This window comes from Polypterus senegalus, chromosome 7 (genome assembly GCF_016835505.1).
Source record: "Polypterus senegalus isolate Bchr_013 chromosome 7, ASM1683550v1, whole genome shotgun sequence".
Classification (NCBI taxonomy): domain Eukaryota; kingdom Metazoa; phylum Chordata; class Cladistia; order Polypteriformes; family Polypteridae; genus Polypterus; species Polypterus senegalus.
The window spans coordinates 156286964-156302966 of NC_053160.1; the positions used below are offsets into that span (position 1 = coordinate 156286964).

The 16003-nt window shown below is 42.2% G+C and overlaps 1 protein-coding gene across 2 annotated transcripts in view; it reads right to left on the minus strand.

The window, feature by feature from the left end:
- epb41l4a (erythrocyte membrane protein band 4.1 like 4A) overlaps positions 1-16003 on the minus strand; it is a 486901-nt gene that overhangs the window by 157220 nt on the left and 313678 nt on the right. For both annotated transcript variants that reach the window (XM_039759425.1, XM_039759424.1), the window contains exons 9-10: positions 11958-12046; positions 11807-11870 (exon numbers count right to left, since the gene is read on the minus strand). In XM_039759425.1, the coding sequence (XP_039615359.1) occupies positions 11807-11870; positions 11958-12046 (153 nt within the window). The remainder of the gene's footprint in view (positions 1-11806; positions 11871-11957; positions 12047-16003) is intronic.

Sequence of the window (16003 nt, forward strand, 5' to 3'; positions counted from 1 at the left end):
ATAAAATGAATGAGAAATTTCCTGAATGAAGTCCTGACAATGAAAACACAAATAATGGCAGCAAAACTTGCAATAGAAATTCAAACAAAATTAATCTTGATCCTGCATTAATGGGATACAGACATCACTAAGCAATTAAAAAATATTAATTACCATTTTTTACAAACACACATATTAATAAAAAATATTTCACTTAAGAACACAATTTCCTTTAGCCAATTAAAGTATACTATGATGGTAAAAAAATGTGTTTTACTTCAAAAATCCCAAACTTATCCTTTAACTTTTATTTGTTGTGAAATGATCAGACTGGACACACTTAATAAGCGTCTTTTTCTAGTCACTACAGTCAATTTATTATTTAAGCACTTTAACAATGTTGTGGGTCCTTGTCCTGTTGCATAACCCGATTACGCTTCAGACTCGGGTCATGGAGAGATTGACTAGATGTCATCCTTAAGATTAATCTGGTAAAGTGTACAACACACGGTTTCTTCAGTAATGGCTTCCAGGTCCTGAGGCAGCAATGCACCCCCACACCATTCACACTAGCACCTCCATGTTGAATTGCTGGTATGACGTACTTTCTGTGGAGTGCCATATTAACTTTCTGCCAGACGCAGTAGGACCTGTGTCACTCAGACGGTTCTGCTTTTACTTGTCTGTCCATAACGTATTATTAAAAAAAGACTTGGGGATTGTCCAGGGGTTTCTCTGCAAATGAGTAAGAAGCACTGCATTTGGAATTAAACATAAAAAATAAAAGGCTAAAACATTAAAGAATCTTATTGCATCTCATATCCTTGGGAGCTGTGCTCATTACACTCCAATGCTTAAAAAAAGAGTGGCACAGTGGCTAATAGACCAAGCTTATCCCACTTTATTTTATATGGGATTATTTATTTACTGATTTACTAATTTATCTTCTGCTTCTCTTATTTATGTACTGTATTTCTTTATACATAACCACAACCGTGGCACAAAAATTTCACTGTGCTCTCGCAGTGGATGTGACAATAAAGATTGCTAATCTCTAACTCTAACCTCTAATCTAACGCAGGGCATTGTTATCAAAATTCTTTTGTGTTCAAAGCTTTCACAATTCCAGTGCCACAGGGGCCGTGACTTATTAATACGTCAGTTAAGACAACTGAAACCTGACATTTTTTGCCTTTTTTCAGCATGACTCAGCTCTAAGATGTTATGCGTTTGTGTACTGAAATGTATTCCTGTAACTGTACAGTGAATAACTCTGTGCCAGACATTCTGAACTCCATGCTTAGTTCCTTTGTGTCACTGTTAACTCCTGCTACAAAATGTAGCCATAGATGGGTCAAGACTACAGATTTGGGGTTAGTGCCTTGCCCATATTTACATGCTTTTCATTTTTGATTTATCTTGGATTTATTCTTTTGTAATTGGACACAGTTATGCTGTCTCGTGGACAGGGCTTCCCTAGTTCAAATCTCACCCTGTTTTTTTTGTAGGTACCTGTTCTAGAAATGGAGCCATTTTCAGAACTGTCAGGCCACTGAGGAGCAGAGGAGTTAAAGTGCAACACATTGGCACACACATGCGAGTAGGAGGAAGCTGTATGGACAAAGGTAATTCCACATCAGGCCCTGGGGTGGCGGAGCGCACTAAACCTTCTTCTGTTGTCCCTGCAGACCAGACACGGGAAAACCTGTGTGACTCGTCACTGAAGACATCACATCTGGTTCCAGCGCCTAGAAGAGCGTCACTTCCGATTACGACATCAGAAGAATGCCACTTCCGGTTCTCGTACAACACTTCTGGTCTTGGCATTTATAGCTGCCATCTTAACACCCATTCGGCAGTTCTTGTTTGGACCCTCTCTAAGACACTACTGTCTTGTTTTCAAAACCCCATTGTAGCCAGGGATATTATACAGGTGGCTGTCCCAAACCTTTTTAAGTATGTCGAGTCTGATCATTTCACAACATATAAAAGTTAAAGGAGAAGTTTGGGATATTTGAAGTGAAACTTATTTTTTTTTACCATCGTGGTACAGTATACTTTGATTGGCTACAAGAAATTGTGTTCTTAAGTGAAATACTTTTTATTAATAAATTGGGACTGTAACAGTCCTTAAAGCTGGAAATTTTCAGCTTCTTTGTGTAAATCCTGGGAAAAATATTATTTTAGGTCCTTGAATTAAACAAGCAAAAAAAAAAAAAACACAGCAGCAACTGCAGCTTTCACAACATGAGTTACTGGAACCAGTGTCTCTGTGTTGTGGAAGGCCACCACGGAGGGGGAAAGGCAATGCGGTGAAAAACACAGCTGGACTTCTTTTTAAAGCCCAGAGTCTCACAGAAACAGCTTCTTTCCGAAAATGACAAGCTGTTTTACAATATATGTGCAATCTCGTGATGTTGAACATTCTTGGATTGTGAACAGACATATTTAGTATGTTTCAAGGCTTTTGCTTCCACATTTTGATTGGGGCGTCATAGAGGCCCATTTAAACCATGGGAACAGGCAAGAAACTTTTTAACACTAGAATTACCAGAGCCTACGAAAAAACTCGTAATTCCGTCCCACCTTAAACTGCTTCTTAAATCTCTTCACACCTCTCCGCCAGCGCCCTTTGTCTTCTAAATGTGCTGATAAAGAGAAGCTAGGAGCAGCCGCTATTCCATCCCCACCAATTTAGAACGTGCACGAACTTCTCTCAGCTCATGCCTTGATTGAGTATCTGGGAGTGAAGTGGAGTTTTAGAGTGGAAATAATAGATCGTTGTTTGGAACACACGCATTTCATGTCTGTTCCGTTTCTACAGTAATCTGTGTCAACACATTGTTAAAACAGAAACTTTTTTTATATTCTAGTAGTAGATGACAAAATGTAGGCATAAACTATATAATGTATGAAGCCTGAAGTCCAAATAGCAAAGAAACATTTTCACAAGAATAACACAATTGCACTTTTATTCAATCATATAACTGCAGAAACAAAAGCCGCCTTAACATGCGACATTGACACCAGTTTACTGTAACTGACTCCGTGGTTCAATAGATTCAGCCCCCGCTTGGGAATCAAGGGTCACGGGTTCGATCCTGCGCCCTTCCGTTTTGAGAAGTAAACTGCTCTTAGTCTTACTGTTTTAGAATAAAAACATACATTTGATTTGTCTGTAACAGCCGGTGCAATTTATGATCTTTGTACTTTTCACTTTTCACTCTCTCAGTCGCGTTCAGAATCAATCCATACAACCCCATCTGACACGGCTGTTTTCACTAAAGACGCGCTATAGCTCTGCAGTGTACCACGACGCATACTAACGCCCCCCCCCCCACCCCCGGTTCTGACACACAAACGCTGGCGAAGCTGCCTTCTTCATATCTCACCGTCACTTGCTTTTCGTTTTATTGAGTGTTCCTGCCAGTCCCCGCATGTTGCTGTATGCTTTTTCTTTTGCACCCCAGGACATGCAGAAGAAAGAATGGTAAAGACCAGTAACTTCGGCGCTATATGCAATCATCAGACACTCCCCATCTGCCCGTGTCGTTCAAACACAGGAACATATATTGGTGTAAAAGTATAACAAAAGTGCACTTTTATTCAAGTGCACTTTTTCCATCGCCTTTTCCTGTAAGAAGCAGTGTACACACTTCTCTCTATGCTGTGGTTTCTATTACACACCTGAAAGAAAGAGACAATACATATGAACATATCCAGCATACAGCAACATGCGGGACTGGCAGGAACACTCAATAAAACTGAATAAAAAGAAAAGCAAGTGACGGTGAGATATAAGAAGGCAGCTTCGCCAGCGTTGTGTGTCAGAACCGGGGAGGGGGCGTTAGTATGCATCGTGGTACACTGCAGAGCTATAGCGCGTCTTTAGTGAAAACAGCCGTGTCAGATGGGGTTGTATGGATTGATTCTGAATGCGACTGAGAGAGTGAAAAGTGAAAAGTACAAAGATCATAAATTGCACCGGCTGTTACAGACAAATCAAATGTATGTTTTTATTCTAAAACAGTAAGACTAAGAGCAGTTTACTTCTCAAAACGGAAGGGCGCAGGATCGAACCCGTGACCCTTGATTCAAGCGGGGCTGAATCTATTGAACCACGGAGTCAGTTATAGTAAACTGGTGTCAATGTCGCATGTTAAGGCGGCTTTTTGTTTCTGCAGTTATATGATTGAATAAAAGTGCAATTGTGTTATTCTTGTGAAAATGTTTCTTTGCTATTTGGACTTCAGGCTTCATACATTATATAGTTTATGCCTACATTTTGTCATCTACTACTAGAATATAAAAAAGTTTCTGTTTTAACAATGTGTTGACACAGATTACTGTAGAAACGGAACAGACATGAAATGCGTGTGTTCCAAACAACGATCTATTATTTCCGCTCTAAAACTCCACTTCACTCCCAGATACTCAATCAAGGCATGAGCTGAGAGAAGTTCGTGCACGTTCTAAATTGGTGGGGGGATGGAATAGCCGGCTTCTCTTTATCAGCACATTTAGAAGACAAAGGGCGCATGGAGAGGTGTGAAGGGATTTAAGAAGCAGTTTAAGGTGGGACGGAATTACGAGTTTTTTCGTAGGCTCTGGTAATTCTAGTGTTAATACTTATAAAAATGGTTTTACTTAAAACAATTTTCAGGGGCAAATTATTGTACATCACAAATGTGAAAAGACTTGAAAAATGACAAAGTTATCCTTTAAAGTCAATCGCTTTCACATAAAGCCTTTAATAATGAAAGAATTTTGCAAAGCCACTGATAAACAAGCAACACATTGAAAACACTCCGTAGAAAAATCACATGCAGGGCCATCCAGAATTATCAGGATGTGAAAGGGCACAGACAAACACAAAATAGCAAAAACTTATCTGGAATGAGACCCATACGAGTGCCAGTACTGTAACAAGCTAATTAAAAGGGCAGGCTCAGTTATGGGACACACTCTGGAAGCTGTAGTGAAGGAAAGACATAAAACAAAACTGAGTGCCATTATGAACAATGCTGCACATCCCCTCTCACACACCAACACTGAGGACTTTCAGTCAACAAATTATTCAGCAGAAGTGTGTCAAGAAACACTGCAGGGCTCCTTTACACCATCAGCAATACACCGCCATAAGTTTTTCCATCTTTTAAATTTTCTTCCCTTTTAGTCATTATGATGTGTCTATCTATCTATCTATCTATTATATAGATAGTCAATCTATCTATCTACTCCAGGATCTACTCTAGGATGTACTGTAAATGTAAATTATTCTCAGACTCCCTTAATCTAACTCCTTCAGGCCAGGCCTATCTAGTCAGCATCAGAAGTAAGACAGGAAACTCCCTGGTAGTTCAAAAGACACAAATCTTAAAAAAGCTCATTTCTTAATAAACTAAGCACAATGCCAAATATACGGTGCTTATAAAAAGTGATCATTCCTTGGATGTTTTCAAATTTTATTATTCCACAATGATAGTGGATTTATTTTAATATTGATCAATGGAAAAGTACTCTGCAGTTTCAAAGTGAAAACAGATCTCGGTAAAATGGTCTAAATTAATTACAAGTACTATTTTATATACAAATATGCTCTGACACACAGTTACAGAGGTAGTTTCGTAGTTTACTGATCTGCGAACATTAACTATGGGATGGGTTTTTCAGACAAAGCTTCCAGTTTAACCTTCAGACTATGTTATCATCCTTATCCAAGGTCATGACCTTTAGACACTGTCACAAAGACTGGGATTTCTGGGAAAGTTAACAAAAGACCATTCCTCAACTAGATCAAAGGTCTTTTAGATTAAGATGGTTACTATTAATGGTCTGGGCATCACATGTGCTGGCCCTTCTGGGTAGCTCACAGTGGGTGTGGATTTTCTGCAAATTTACTTAAAATAAAAACCTGAAACCTGAACCTATGACACTTGAAATCTGGCGCAGGTTCATCTCATTCTATTGATCATTGTTGAGATGTTTCCACACTTTTCTTGTAGTCCACCTGTGGTCAATTCAATTGGCTGGACATGATTAAGAAAGGCACACACCTGTCTATAGAAAGTCCCAGAGCTGACATTGTGTATCAGAGCAGAAAAAAACAAGGCATGAGGTGAAAGGAATTGCCTGCAGAGTGTAAAGAAAGGATTAAATCAAGGTGACAATATGGGAAAAGCTACAAATAAAAAAAAATTGCAGCTTTGAAGGTTCCCAAGAGCACAGTGGCCTCCATAATTTTTAAATGTGATAAGTTTGGAACAATCGCTACTTTTCCTAGAGCTGGCCAACCAGCTAAACTGTCGCTGTGGTCTTGGCAGGATACCCAAAGGTATCAAGAACCCTGGCTAAGCTCCAGAGAACCTGTGAGGTGATGGGAGAAATATCTAGAAAAACAACCATCTCTGCAACACTCAACCAATCTGGGCTTTATGGCAGAGTGGCCAGACGACACATGAAAGCCTTCTACAAGTTTGCAAAAAGGCATCTAAAGGACTCTCGGACTCTGTAAAACAAGATTCTCTGAATTTATGAAAACAAGATCAAACTGCAAGGCCTCAATTCTAAGTCTGTAAAAAACTAGGCACCACTCATCACCTGCATGATACCATTTGTGATGGACAGCCGGCGTTTCAGTCCGGCCAGGACGTCCCCCAACTGAAGAAACCCACCTTTTCAGGGCATTACATCCCCCGGGACGTTAGATGGCAGCTCCCCTGGATAGAAATGGTTCCTCAGATTCCCACAGGGCAGTATGGGACATGGAGTCTGTCTCTTCAGCCCTGTTGGGTGCCGTGGGTGCCGCCAGGGGGAGCTCACCAAGAACCTGGGGAATATTACCATGACACTAAGCCGGAAGTACTTCGAAGTCACGAGAATGGAAACCCACAGTACTTCCGGGACACCTGAAGAAGGTGTTTGACCCTGAGAAGGAATACTTCCGGGTGATGGACTTTAAAAAGGATTGTGGGAAACCCAGCGGATTGAGCCGGAGTTGGGTGGGAGTGTGATGGAGCTGCTGGGAGTTGGAGGATTGTGTTGTTATTTGTGATTATTGATTACTTATTGAGGAATTGTGGAGAGTGAGGTGCTTTGTGCACTTTATTGAAGAATATTATTATTAAAATCTTCTTTGTGCTTTTACAAGTGTGTCTTGGACGTCTGTCTGGTGGGTTCAACGGGGAAACAGCGCCTCTAGCATCCACACATTGCAACAGTGAAGCATGGTGCTGGCAGCGTCATACTTTGGGGCTTATGTTTCAGCGGCAGGGTCTAGGAAACTAGTCAGGGATGTAGGAAAGTTGAATGGAGCAAAACAAGGAAATATTCCAAATGAAAACCTCCTCCAGAGCATTCTGGACCTCAGACTGGACCAAAGGATCACCTTCCAACAGGAGAATGACCCTAAGCGCAAAGTAAAGACAACTCAGGAGGGGATCAGAGTTAACTTTGTGAATGTTCTTGAGTGACCCAGCCTTGAACCCAGTCGAACATCTCTGAACAGACCTGGAAATAGCACTCCACAAATGGTCTCCATCCAACCTGCAGAGGTGGAGTGGATCTGCAGAGAAGAATGGCAGAAAATCCCCAAATCCAAGTGTGCAAAGCTTGTCACATCAAACCCAAGAAGAGTTCAGGCTGGAATCACTACCAAAGGTGCTTCAACAAAGTATTGAGGAAAGGTTCTGAATATTTGGGTCAACGTGATATTTCAGTTTTGTATTTGTAATAAATTGGAAAACATTTCCAAAATCCTGATTTACTTTGTCAATCTGGGATACTGAGTGTTGCTTGAAGAGGAAAAAAAATGAATGATTTTTTTTAGCATAAAATGTGAAAAGAGTGAAGGGGTCTGAATCCTTTTTGAATCAACTGCATGTGTACTTTGCTCAAGTAGGATGTGGAAGTCTGGCTTCATATTACATTACACACTAAATCACTACATCTACCTACTCTTCTATTTAAATGACAGTGAACTCACAATATAGTCCGTTTTAATTAAATATCCTACTATTCTCTTGTTAAAAAATGAACAATTCTGTTTCACCGACGGTACATCTAGGAATGTCCACTTCTCATCCTTCATGGTGTGCCTGCTCTCCCCTTTTCATATTTGACATATCTGGACCTGCCTCACCTATTCCTGCTAGCCACCCCAGGAACAAAAGGAACGGCACCAGGGTAGCAGTTAGAACTTTTAGGTGCCCTGGAGTCTGTTCAATTCGCTCCACAGCCACCTGTACACACCAAAAGTTAAATCTGGATAAGTATACAGATGATACCAAGAAAGGTGGATTACAGAAGGACTTGGACAGCATACAGGCTTGGGCAGATTGGTGGTAGATGAAATTTAATGTCAATAAATGTAAAGTATCATACATAGGAAGTAAAAATGTTAGGACTAAATACACAATGGGAGGTCTGAAAATCGAGAGTACACGTTATGAGAAGGATTTAGGAGTCATAGTGGACTCTGCGCTTTCAGCTTCCAGACAGTGTTTAGAAGCCATTAAGAAGGCTAACAGAATGTCAGGTTATATAGCGCCCTGATGTGTGGAGTACAAGTCCAAGGAGGTTCTGCTCAAGCTTTATAACACAATAGTGAGGCCTCATCTGGAGTACTGAGTGTAGTTTTGGTCTCCATGCTACAAAAAGGACAAAGCATGCACTGGAAAAAGTCCAGAGAAGATCGACTATGGGTAATTCGAGGGCTAAAAGGGGATGAAATATGAGGATAGATTAGAAGAGTTGAGCCTTTTCAGTTTAAGTAAAAGAAAATTAAGAGATGATATGATAAGTGTTTAAAATTATGAAGGGAATAAGTCCAGTGGATCGAGACTGGTATTTTAAAATGAGTTCATCAAGAACACGTGGACACAATTAGAAAATTGTTAAGGGTAAATTTTGCACAAACATTAGGAAGTTTTTCTTTACACAGAGAACCGTAGACACTTGGAATAACTGACCAAGTAGTGAGGTAGAGTAAGACGTCAGGAACTTTCAAAACTCAACTTGATTTTTTTTTAGAAGATGGACACGACTAGCGGGCTTTGTTGGGTTGAATGGCCTCTTCCTGACTAGATTATTCTAATGTTCAAACTGTGAACTATGTAAGGGCAGTGATAACAAATAAGGTCATGGTAGAAAGAGAAGAACCGTTCCTTCTGGCCCCACACACTCACCTGTACACCTCGAATGTGCAGGTCAGACCCAAGAGACTGTTCATGTCTGGACTTGATGCAGTTACAAATTGAATCCTTGAGGCTTCTCCAGGTACTAAAAAGCCACACTCTCAATAGAGCCACTTGCGTTAGACCAGAGGCAAAGAGAAATGAAAGAAGTCACACAAATAGAGCCCAAGTCCTTAGCTAAGAGCCGGAACACAGAAAGTTTTGGCCTACAATATCTCATGATGACAATAAGATGAAGTGACATTAATTCCAACCATAAAAGTCTGGTGGTGACATGGAACTTGATTGCTTTGTGAAATGTTGTGTTTTTTAACTTCACAAACCTAAGCTTCAAAAACTCACTTAATCAAATTCAGGGTTATAGGACTTGGAGCTCATCCTGGGGGCACTGGGTGGCAGTACGTCACACGCCTAGTCTTACACAAAGCCATTTTGAAATTTGACAACTGTCCAGTATTTGTTTGGGAAGGTGGGAGAGAAAACCCATATTGACATCCTGAGACAACTCCATACAGATAATATTTGGACAAGGAAGTCAAAACCAAGATGATGGAGCTTTGATGCAGCAATGCTAACCACTCTGCCAGTTAGATAAACGCTGAAATGACGGAGCGTCTATCCTGTCAACACAATGAGAAAACTTTTGAGCTGCAACCAAACCAGTCCTGTGTCATCCACTTCACATCCATCCATCCATCGATTTATCTTCCAAACCTGCTTGATCCTGAGCAGGGCTGTGGGGAAACTGAAGCCTATCACAACCAGAATGGGGCACAAGGCAGGAACAATCCTTGGACGGGGTGCCATCTGATCAAAGGGTGAACATACAGACACACACACACACACACATACACACTACGGCCAGTTTAGCACTGCCAATCCACCTAACCTGCATAATGTCTTCTATTCATGAAAAGTGAAAAGGGTGGTGTATGGCAACAGTTTAGTGAAAAATCCATTTAGAAATCTTGTGAGAAGAGTACAAATACAGCAGTATACATGCCATTAGTTGTTCCTGCTGATTAGTAATGGGTCAGGCTGTTTTTCTGTTTGACATTCACTTTATTATTTGTCACTACGGCATCTTTGTGATTGTCATACAAGGTACAACAACCAGGCAAAACAAACACAGTATATTAATGTCCAGCCACTTATTTAAGCAGGAAAAGCTGTACCGTTATGTATCTTTTAGGGTACACGAAGTCCTATATGGGACTGTACGCATGAATGCTATTGACTCTGGAAATTACCAGGACATTCCTACATGGGTGAGCCAGGAAGTAAAGAAGTAAATTCTTTGGATGTTTAACTTTGAAATTTCTCAAATTGTATGTGGGGCAGAAGCTGAAAGGTACACAAAATCTTCTTGCTTAAAATGTCTGATACAAACACTGTTTTTCCTAAAATAAAATACATCTTGAGTTCTCAAGTGCCCCCTAGAAACTGACAGGTTTGTGGGGTGCCAAGCCTAATTCTTGAAGTGAATGTTAAACGCTGCAATATTCTGACCGCACAGACGCTTCTTCCCATTTACTTATTTGACTGATGCCTTTATCCAAGGTGATTATACAACATGTATGATACAAACTGGTTACATTTCTTTTTGGTTTTTCCAATTGGAGCACAGGCAGGTCAAGTGACTTGCTCAGGCTCACGTGTAAGTACTGTACTGGGATTTGAGCCCAAAACCTTAGGGATCGAAGTCCGAAGCCTTAACCACTACACCACACTACATCTGCATCTTTAAAAATACAGAACCAAAAAAAAAGGATAAGCCATTGTAAATGGAGCTATGTGCGCGTAGAATCCATCTGCCATGTTAATCTGAATTTATTTCAGACACTTCTCGAAAACAAAACACTTCAGCATTGAAATGACTTTCTGACAAACTGCATTTATAGATACTCCAGTCGCCTTGCACTGGCCTTTTATTTGCACTTGAAGCTGACACCAGTCCTGACTAAGCTGGGTGTCATTTCACAGACTGAGCCACCTTCCTGGCACAGCACGAGGAAAAAGCAATAAGGTGAGAATGCAATCAGGGTAATCTGACTCCGTCAATTGTTTGGGTAAAACCTGAGGAAAACCTGGTCTGAAGAAAACACAAAGTAGCTGCTTAGTTTGTAAAGTAGAATGTTAATCCTAAAAAGCACACAACTGCTTTACAGTTTCAGAACGGAGTTAATCATAAAGGTCACTCTCTAAAGGTGTGGCCCCTTACATCATATTACTTTACATCAGTTCATCCATCCATCCATTATCCAACCTGTTATATCCTAACTACAGAGTCAGGGGGATCTGCTGGAGCCAATCCCAGCCAACACAGGGTGCAAGGCAGGAAACAAACCCCGGGCAGGGGGCCAGCCCACCGCAGGGCACACACACACACTAGGGACAATTTAGAATCGCCAGTGCACCTAACCTACATGTCTTTGGACTGTGAGAGGAAACCCACACAGACACGGGGAGAACATGCAAACTCCACGCAGGGAGGACCCGGGAAGCGAACCTGGGTCTCCTAACTGCGAGGCATCAGCGCTAACACTGTGCCACCGTGCCGCCCTACATTAATTCAGTGACATGTTATTGTAAAAAACATATAGTGGCACAGCACGTAACATGCAATAACTTACATCTTTTCCCAGCACTCGCAATTCAAACTGGGTTTCCTTGAAATGCACTTTTGTGATTCTTGGCCTGCAACACAAAAATGTTTCCTTAGCAGTGATATCAACAGACAAAATGATATTGAATGGTACAGAAAAAAATTTGAATTACACCCACCAGAAATACTTTCCAACTTGATTCTTGTTTTTGTAGACTACGACTCCCACGGGCGTTAAGCCTAAGAAATACTCTGAGTGGTTTTCTCCCTGGAATGGAAACATAAGACAAAGCAGACTGTCAGCTGGACTTTTAGATATGCGCTAAGCACTTGGGCCCAATAAGTTGATAATATTTTAAACAACAGAGATAATATCTCCATACATATACGTATATAAAATGACAAAGTATACGTAACCCGGTGTCTGTGTCCAGGCATATTGTTATTCAGCATCCAGAAGAGGGCGATGAACAAAGGCAACAAGAAGCACAAAGAAACAGGGGTGTAAGGGCCAGAGTGTCTGATGAACAAAGGCAACTAGACGCACTGCTACTGATAAAGACAGAGTTACCATCCTGCTGCCTCTCCAGAGTTGTGAATCACAGCCTACAAGGTGAAGTACGGAAAGTCATTCAAATGTCCACTGCCATGGTATCACAAAAACTCAATTTTTACCTCCTGTACCTCCTTTTCTCTTCTTTCTGACTCTGGTCTTTTCCTCCCACTAATAAGAATCCATCCTGAACTCTGATCCAGCTTCTAGGCTGAACAAGCCTTCTGGCACAAGTCAAGTCAAGTCAAGTTGGGGAGCATGCACTGGTACAGTGCGTTGCCGCACCCACCACACGATGAAACAGCTCGGGATCCTGGTTGGCAACCCCCCAGGCAGACATGTTGTCCAGTCCCGCCATTCAGAAATTACCATCTCTCTGCCACAGCCAGGTGTTACATGGGAGTCCCATTGGCCTGGTCCAGCCGCTTGGGCCCTCAACAATGAGGAGTCTGCGTGCCAGATCACCCATAGGGAATCGCGTCTCATGGCCGTAGTGCCGTAACTGATGCTCCCTCACAATGCAGGTAATGTGCATCATTCGGGACTCCATGAGCAACCGGTCATTCAACACAAAGTCAACACAACAGTAGCCAAGGATTTTCAGGAGAGACACAGTACCAAAGGAGTCCAGTCTTCATCTCAGGTCACTGGATAGCGTCCATGTCTCGTAACCATATAGCAAGACAGGAAGCACCAGGACTCGCAAGACTTGGACCTTTGTCCTTTAGCAGAAATATCGGGAGGACCACACACCCCTTTCCAGCTACCTCATGACCCCCCATCTTCTCCCAGTCTGTCTACTGACTTCATAGGAAGAGTCACCAGAGACATGAATGTCACTGCCAAGGTAAGTAAACCTCTCAACAAGGTCGACACTCTCTCCACAAACAGACACACTGCTGATGGCTGTGCCCAAGAGGTCATTAAAGTCCTGGATCTTGGTTTTTATCCAGGACACTCTCAAGTCCAGACACTCAGACACCTTGCTCAGTCTCTCGAGTGCCCCGATCAGAGCCTCCATTGACTCAGCGAAGATCACTAACAGCATCGTCAGCAAAGTCAAGATCTGTAAATCTTTCTTTATCGACCAATGCCCCACAGCTGCTGGACCCCACAACCTTGCCCAACACCCAGTCCACACAGGCATACAAGCTTCTGGCACAAGATGACTTTAAACCCATTCCAGAGATCACTTCCATCCAAAGCCTGGTCCTACCTTCCTTACATTAACACCAGGCTACAACTCTGTCTCGTAGACACTAGTGTCTCATTCTTCAGTTAACCTTAATGCGCATTCTCTAAATTCATGGTCTGGCAGAAGAGTCCTTCCAGGCTGTTGATGTGATGCCATTTGTTGGCTAGGAGTTCTTTAGATTTCTCGCATACCATCACTAGTCTCTCAGTCCTCCTTTCTCTCTCTGGTTAGTGGGTCAGGCTTTCATAGCACCTACTTGGCTGTCTGCCCTGTAGGAGAGAATGACCTGGTTCCAACCAGGCAACAAGTCTCTTCCACACACGTGACCCCATCTATTTCACTTTTGGAATGCACCAGCCATGTGCATTCCAAAAGTGAAATAGATGGGGTCACGTGTGTGGAAGAGACTTGTTGCCTGGTTGGAACTTCAGAAGAGGTTATTCACCTGAAGCTTAGCATGTTTGGGCCCGGCCAGTACTTGGATGGGAGACCAGCCCAGAAAAGCTTGGATTGCTGCTGGAAGAAGTGTTGGAGTGGGGAGCAGGGGGCACTGACACAGTAGTCTGAATGTGGATGCCAATGCATCAGTGCCATGATGGCATCACTGTGCTGTAAAAATAGTGCCATCCTTTGGATGAGATGAAAAATCAAGATCCTGACTCTCTGTGTTCATTAAAGATCCCTAGGCATCCTTCATAAAGAGTAAGGTGAATCCTGATGTCCTGGCTAAATTGCCCACCACTGCCTTAATTATCCCCTGTCTCTAATAGATTCTCTCTCTCATCCCTTCACCACCTAACAGCTAATGCGTTGTGGGCGTACTGCCACCAAAAATGGCTGCCGTTGCATCATCCAGATGGATGCTATACATTAGTGGTGGTTGAAGTGCTCCCCACTCACTGTGTAAAGTGCTTTATAAATGTAAAGAATTATCATTATTAATTATTTTGGAAGCCATTACTGACAGAGTCTACAGCTCCCTAGCACTCCTTATCTTTCCACAGAGTCATAACATTTTGCTTTCTCCTCAACAGTCTGAGGTCTTTTATGGGGGTCAGCAACAATTTACTCCTGGCAATCACTTGCCACTTTATAATATGAGTGCATTTGAAAGGGTCCACTTGGCACCCTATGTTGGCACATTTTTAATTTAAAGGTCTACCATAAACAGAGAGCATGCTACAAGCCAGCTAATGATAAGTCTTTAATGGGCTCAAGCGTGATGTACACTCACCTAAAGGATTATTAGGAACACCATACTAATACGGTGTTTGATCCCCTTTCGCCTTCAGAACTGCCTTAATTCTACGTGGCATTGATTCAACAAGGTGCTGAAAGCATTCTTTAGAAATGTTGGCCCATATTGATAGGATAGCATCTTGCAGTTGATGGAGATTTGTGGGATGCACATCCAGGGCACGAAGCTCCCGTTCCACCACATCCCAAAGATGCTCTATTGGGTTGAGATCTGGTGACTGTGGGGGCTCATTGTCATGTTCAAGAAACCAATTTGAAATGATTCGAGCTTTGTGACATGGTGCACTATCCTGCTGGAAGTAGCCATCAGAGGATGGGTACATGGTGGTCATGAAGGGATGGACATGGTCAGAAACAATGCTCAGGTAGCCCGTGGCATTTAAACAATGGCCAATTGGCACCTAGGGGCCTAAAGTGTGCCAAGAAAACATCCCCCACACCATTACACCACCACCACCAGCCTGCACAGTGGTAACAAGGCATGATGGATCCATGTTCTCATTCTGTTTACGCCAAATTCTGACTCTACCATTTGAATGTCTCAACAGAAATCGAGACTCAACAGACCAGGCAACATTTTTCCAGTCTTCAACTGTCCAATTTTGGTGAGCTCGTGCAAATTGTAGCCTGTTTTTCATATTTGTAGTGGAGATGAGTGGTACCCGGTGGGGTCTTCTGCTGTTGTAGCCCATCCGCCTCAAGGTTGTGCGTGTTGTGGCTTCACAAAAGCTTTGCTGCATACCTCGGTTGTAACGAGTGGTTATTTCAGTCAAAGTTGCTCTTCTATCAGCTTGAATCAGTCGGCCCATTCTCCTCTGACCTCGCCCACAGGACTGCCACATACTGGATGTTTTTCCCTTTTCACACCATTCTTTGTAAACCCTAGAAATGGTTGTGCGTGAAAATCCCAGTAACTGAGCAGATTGTGAAATACTCAGACCGGCCCGTCTGGCACCAACAACCATGCCACGCTCAAAATTGCTTAAATCACCTTTCTTTCCCATTCTGACATTCAGTTTGGAGTTCAGGAGATTTTCTTGACCAGGACCACACCCCTAAATGCATTGGAGCAACTGCCATGTGATTGGTTGATTAGATAATTGCATTAATGAGAAATTGAACAGGTGTTCCTAATAATCCTTTAGGTGAGTGCATATTGACATATGTACAGAGACAAAGGAAGGGAAAATACGAGGAAAAAGGAGAGCAAGAAAGAAAAA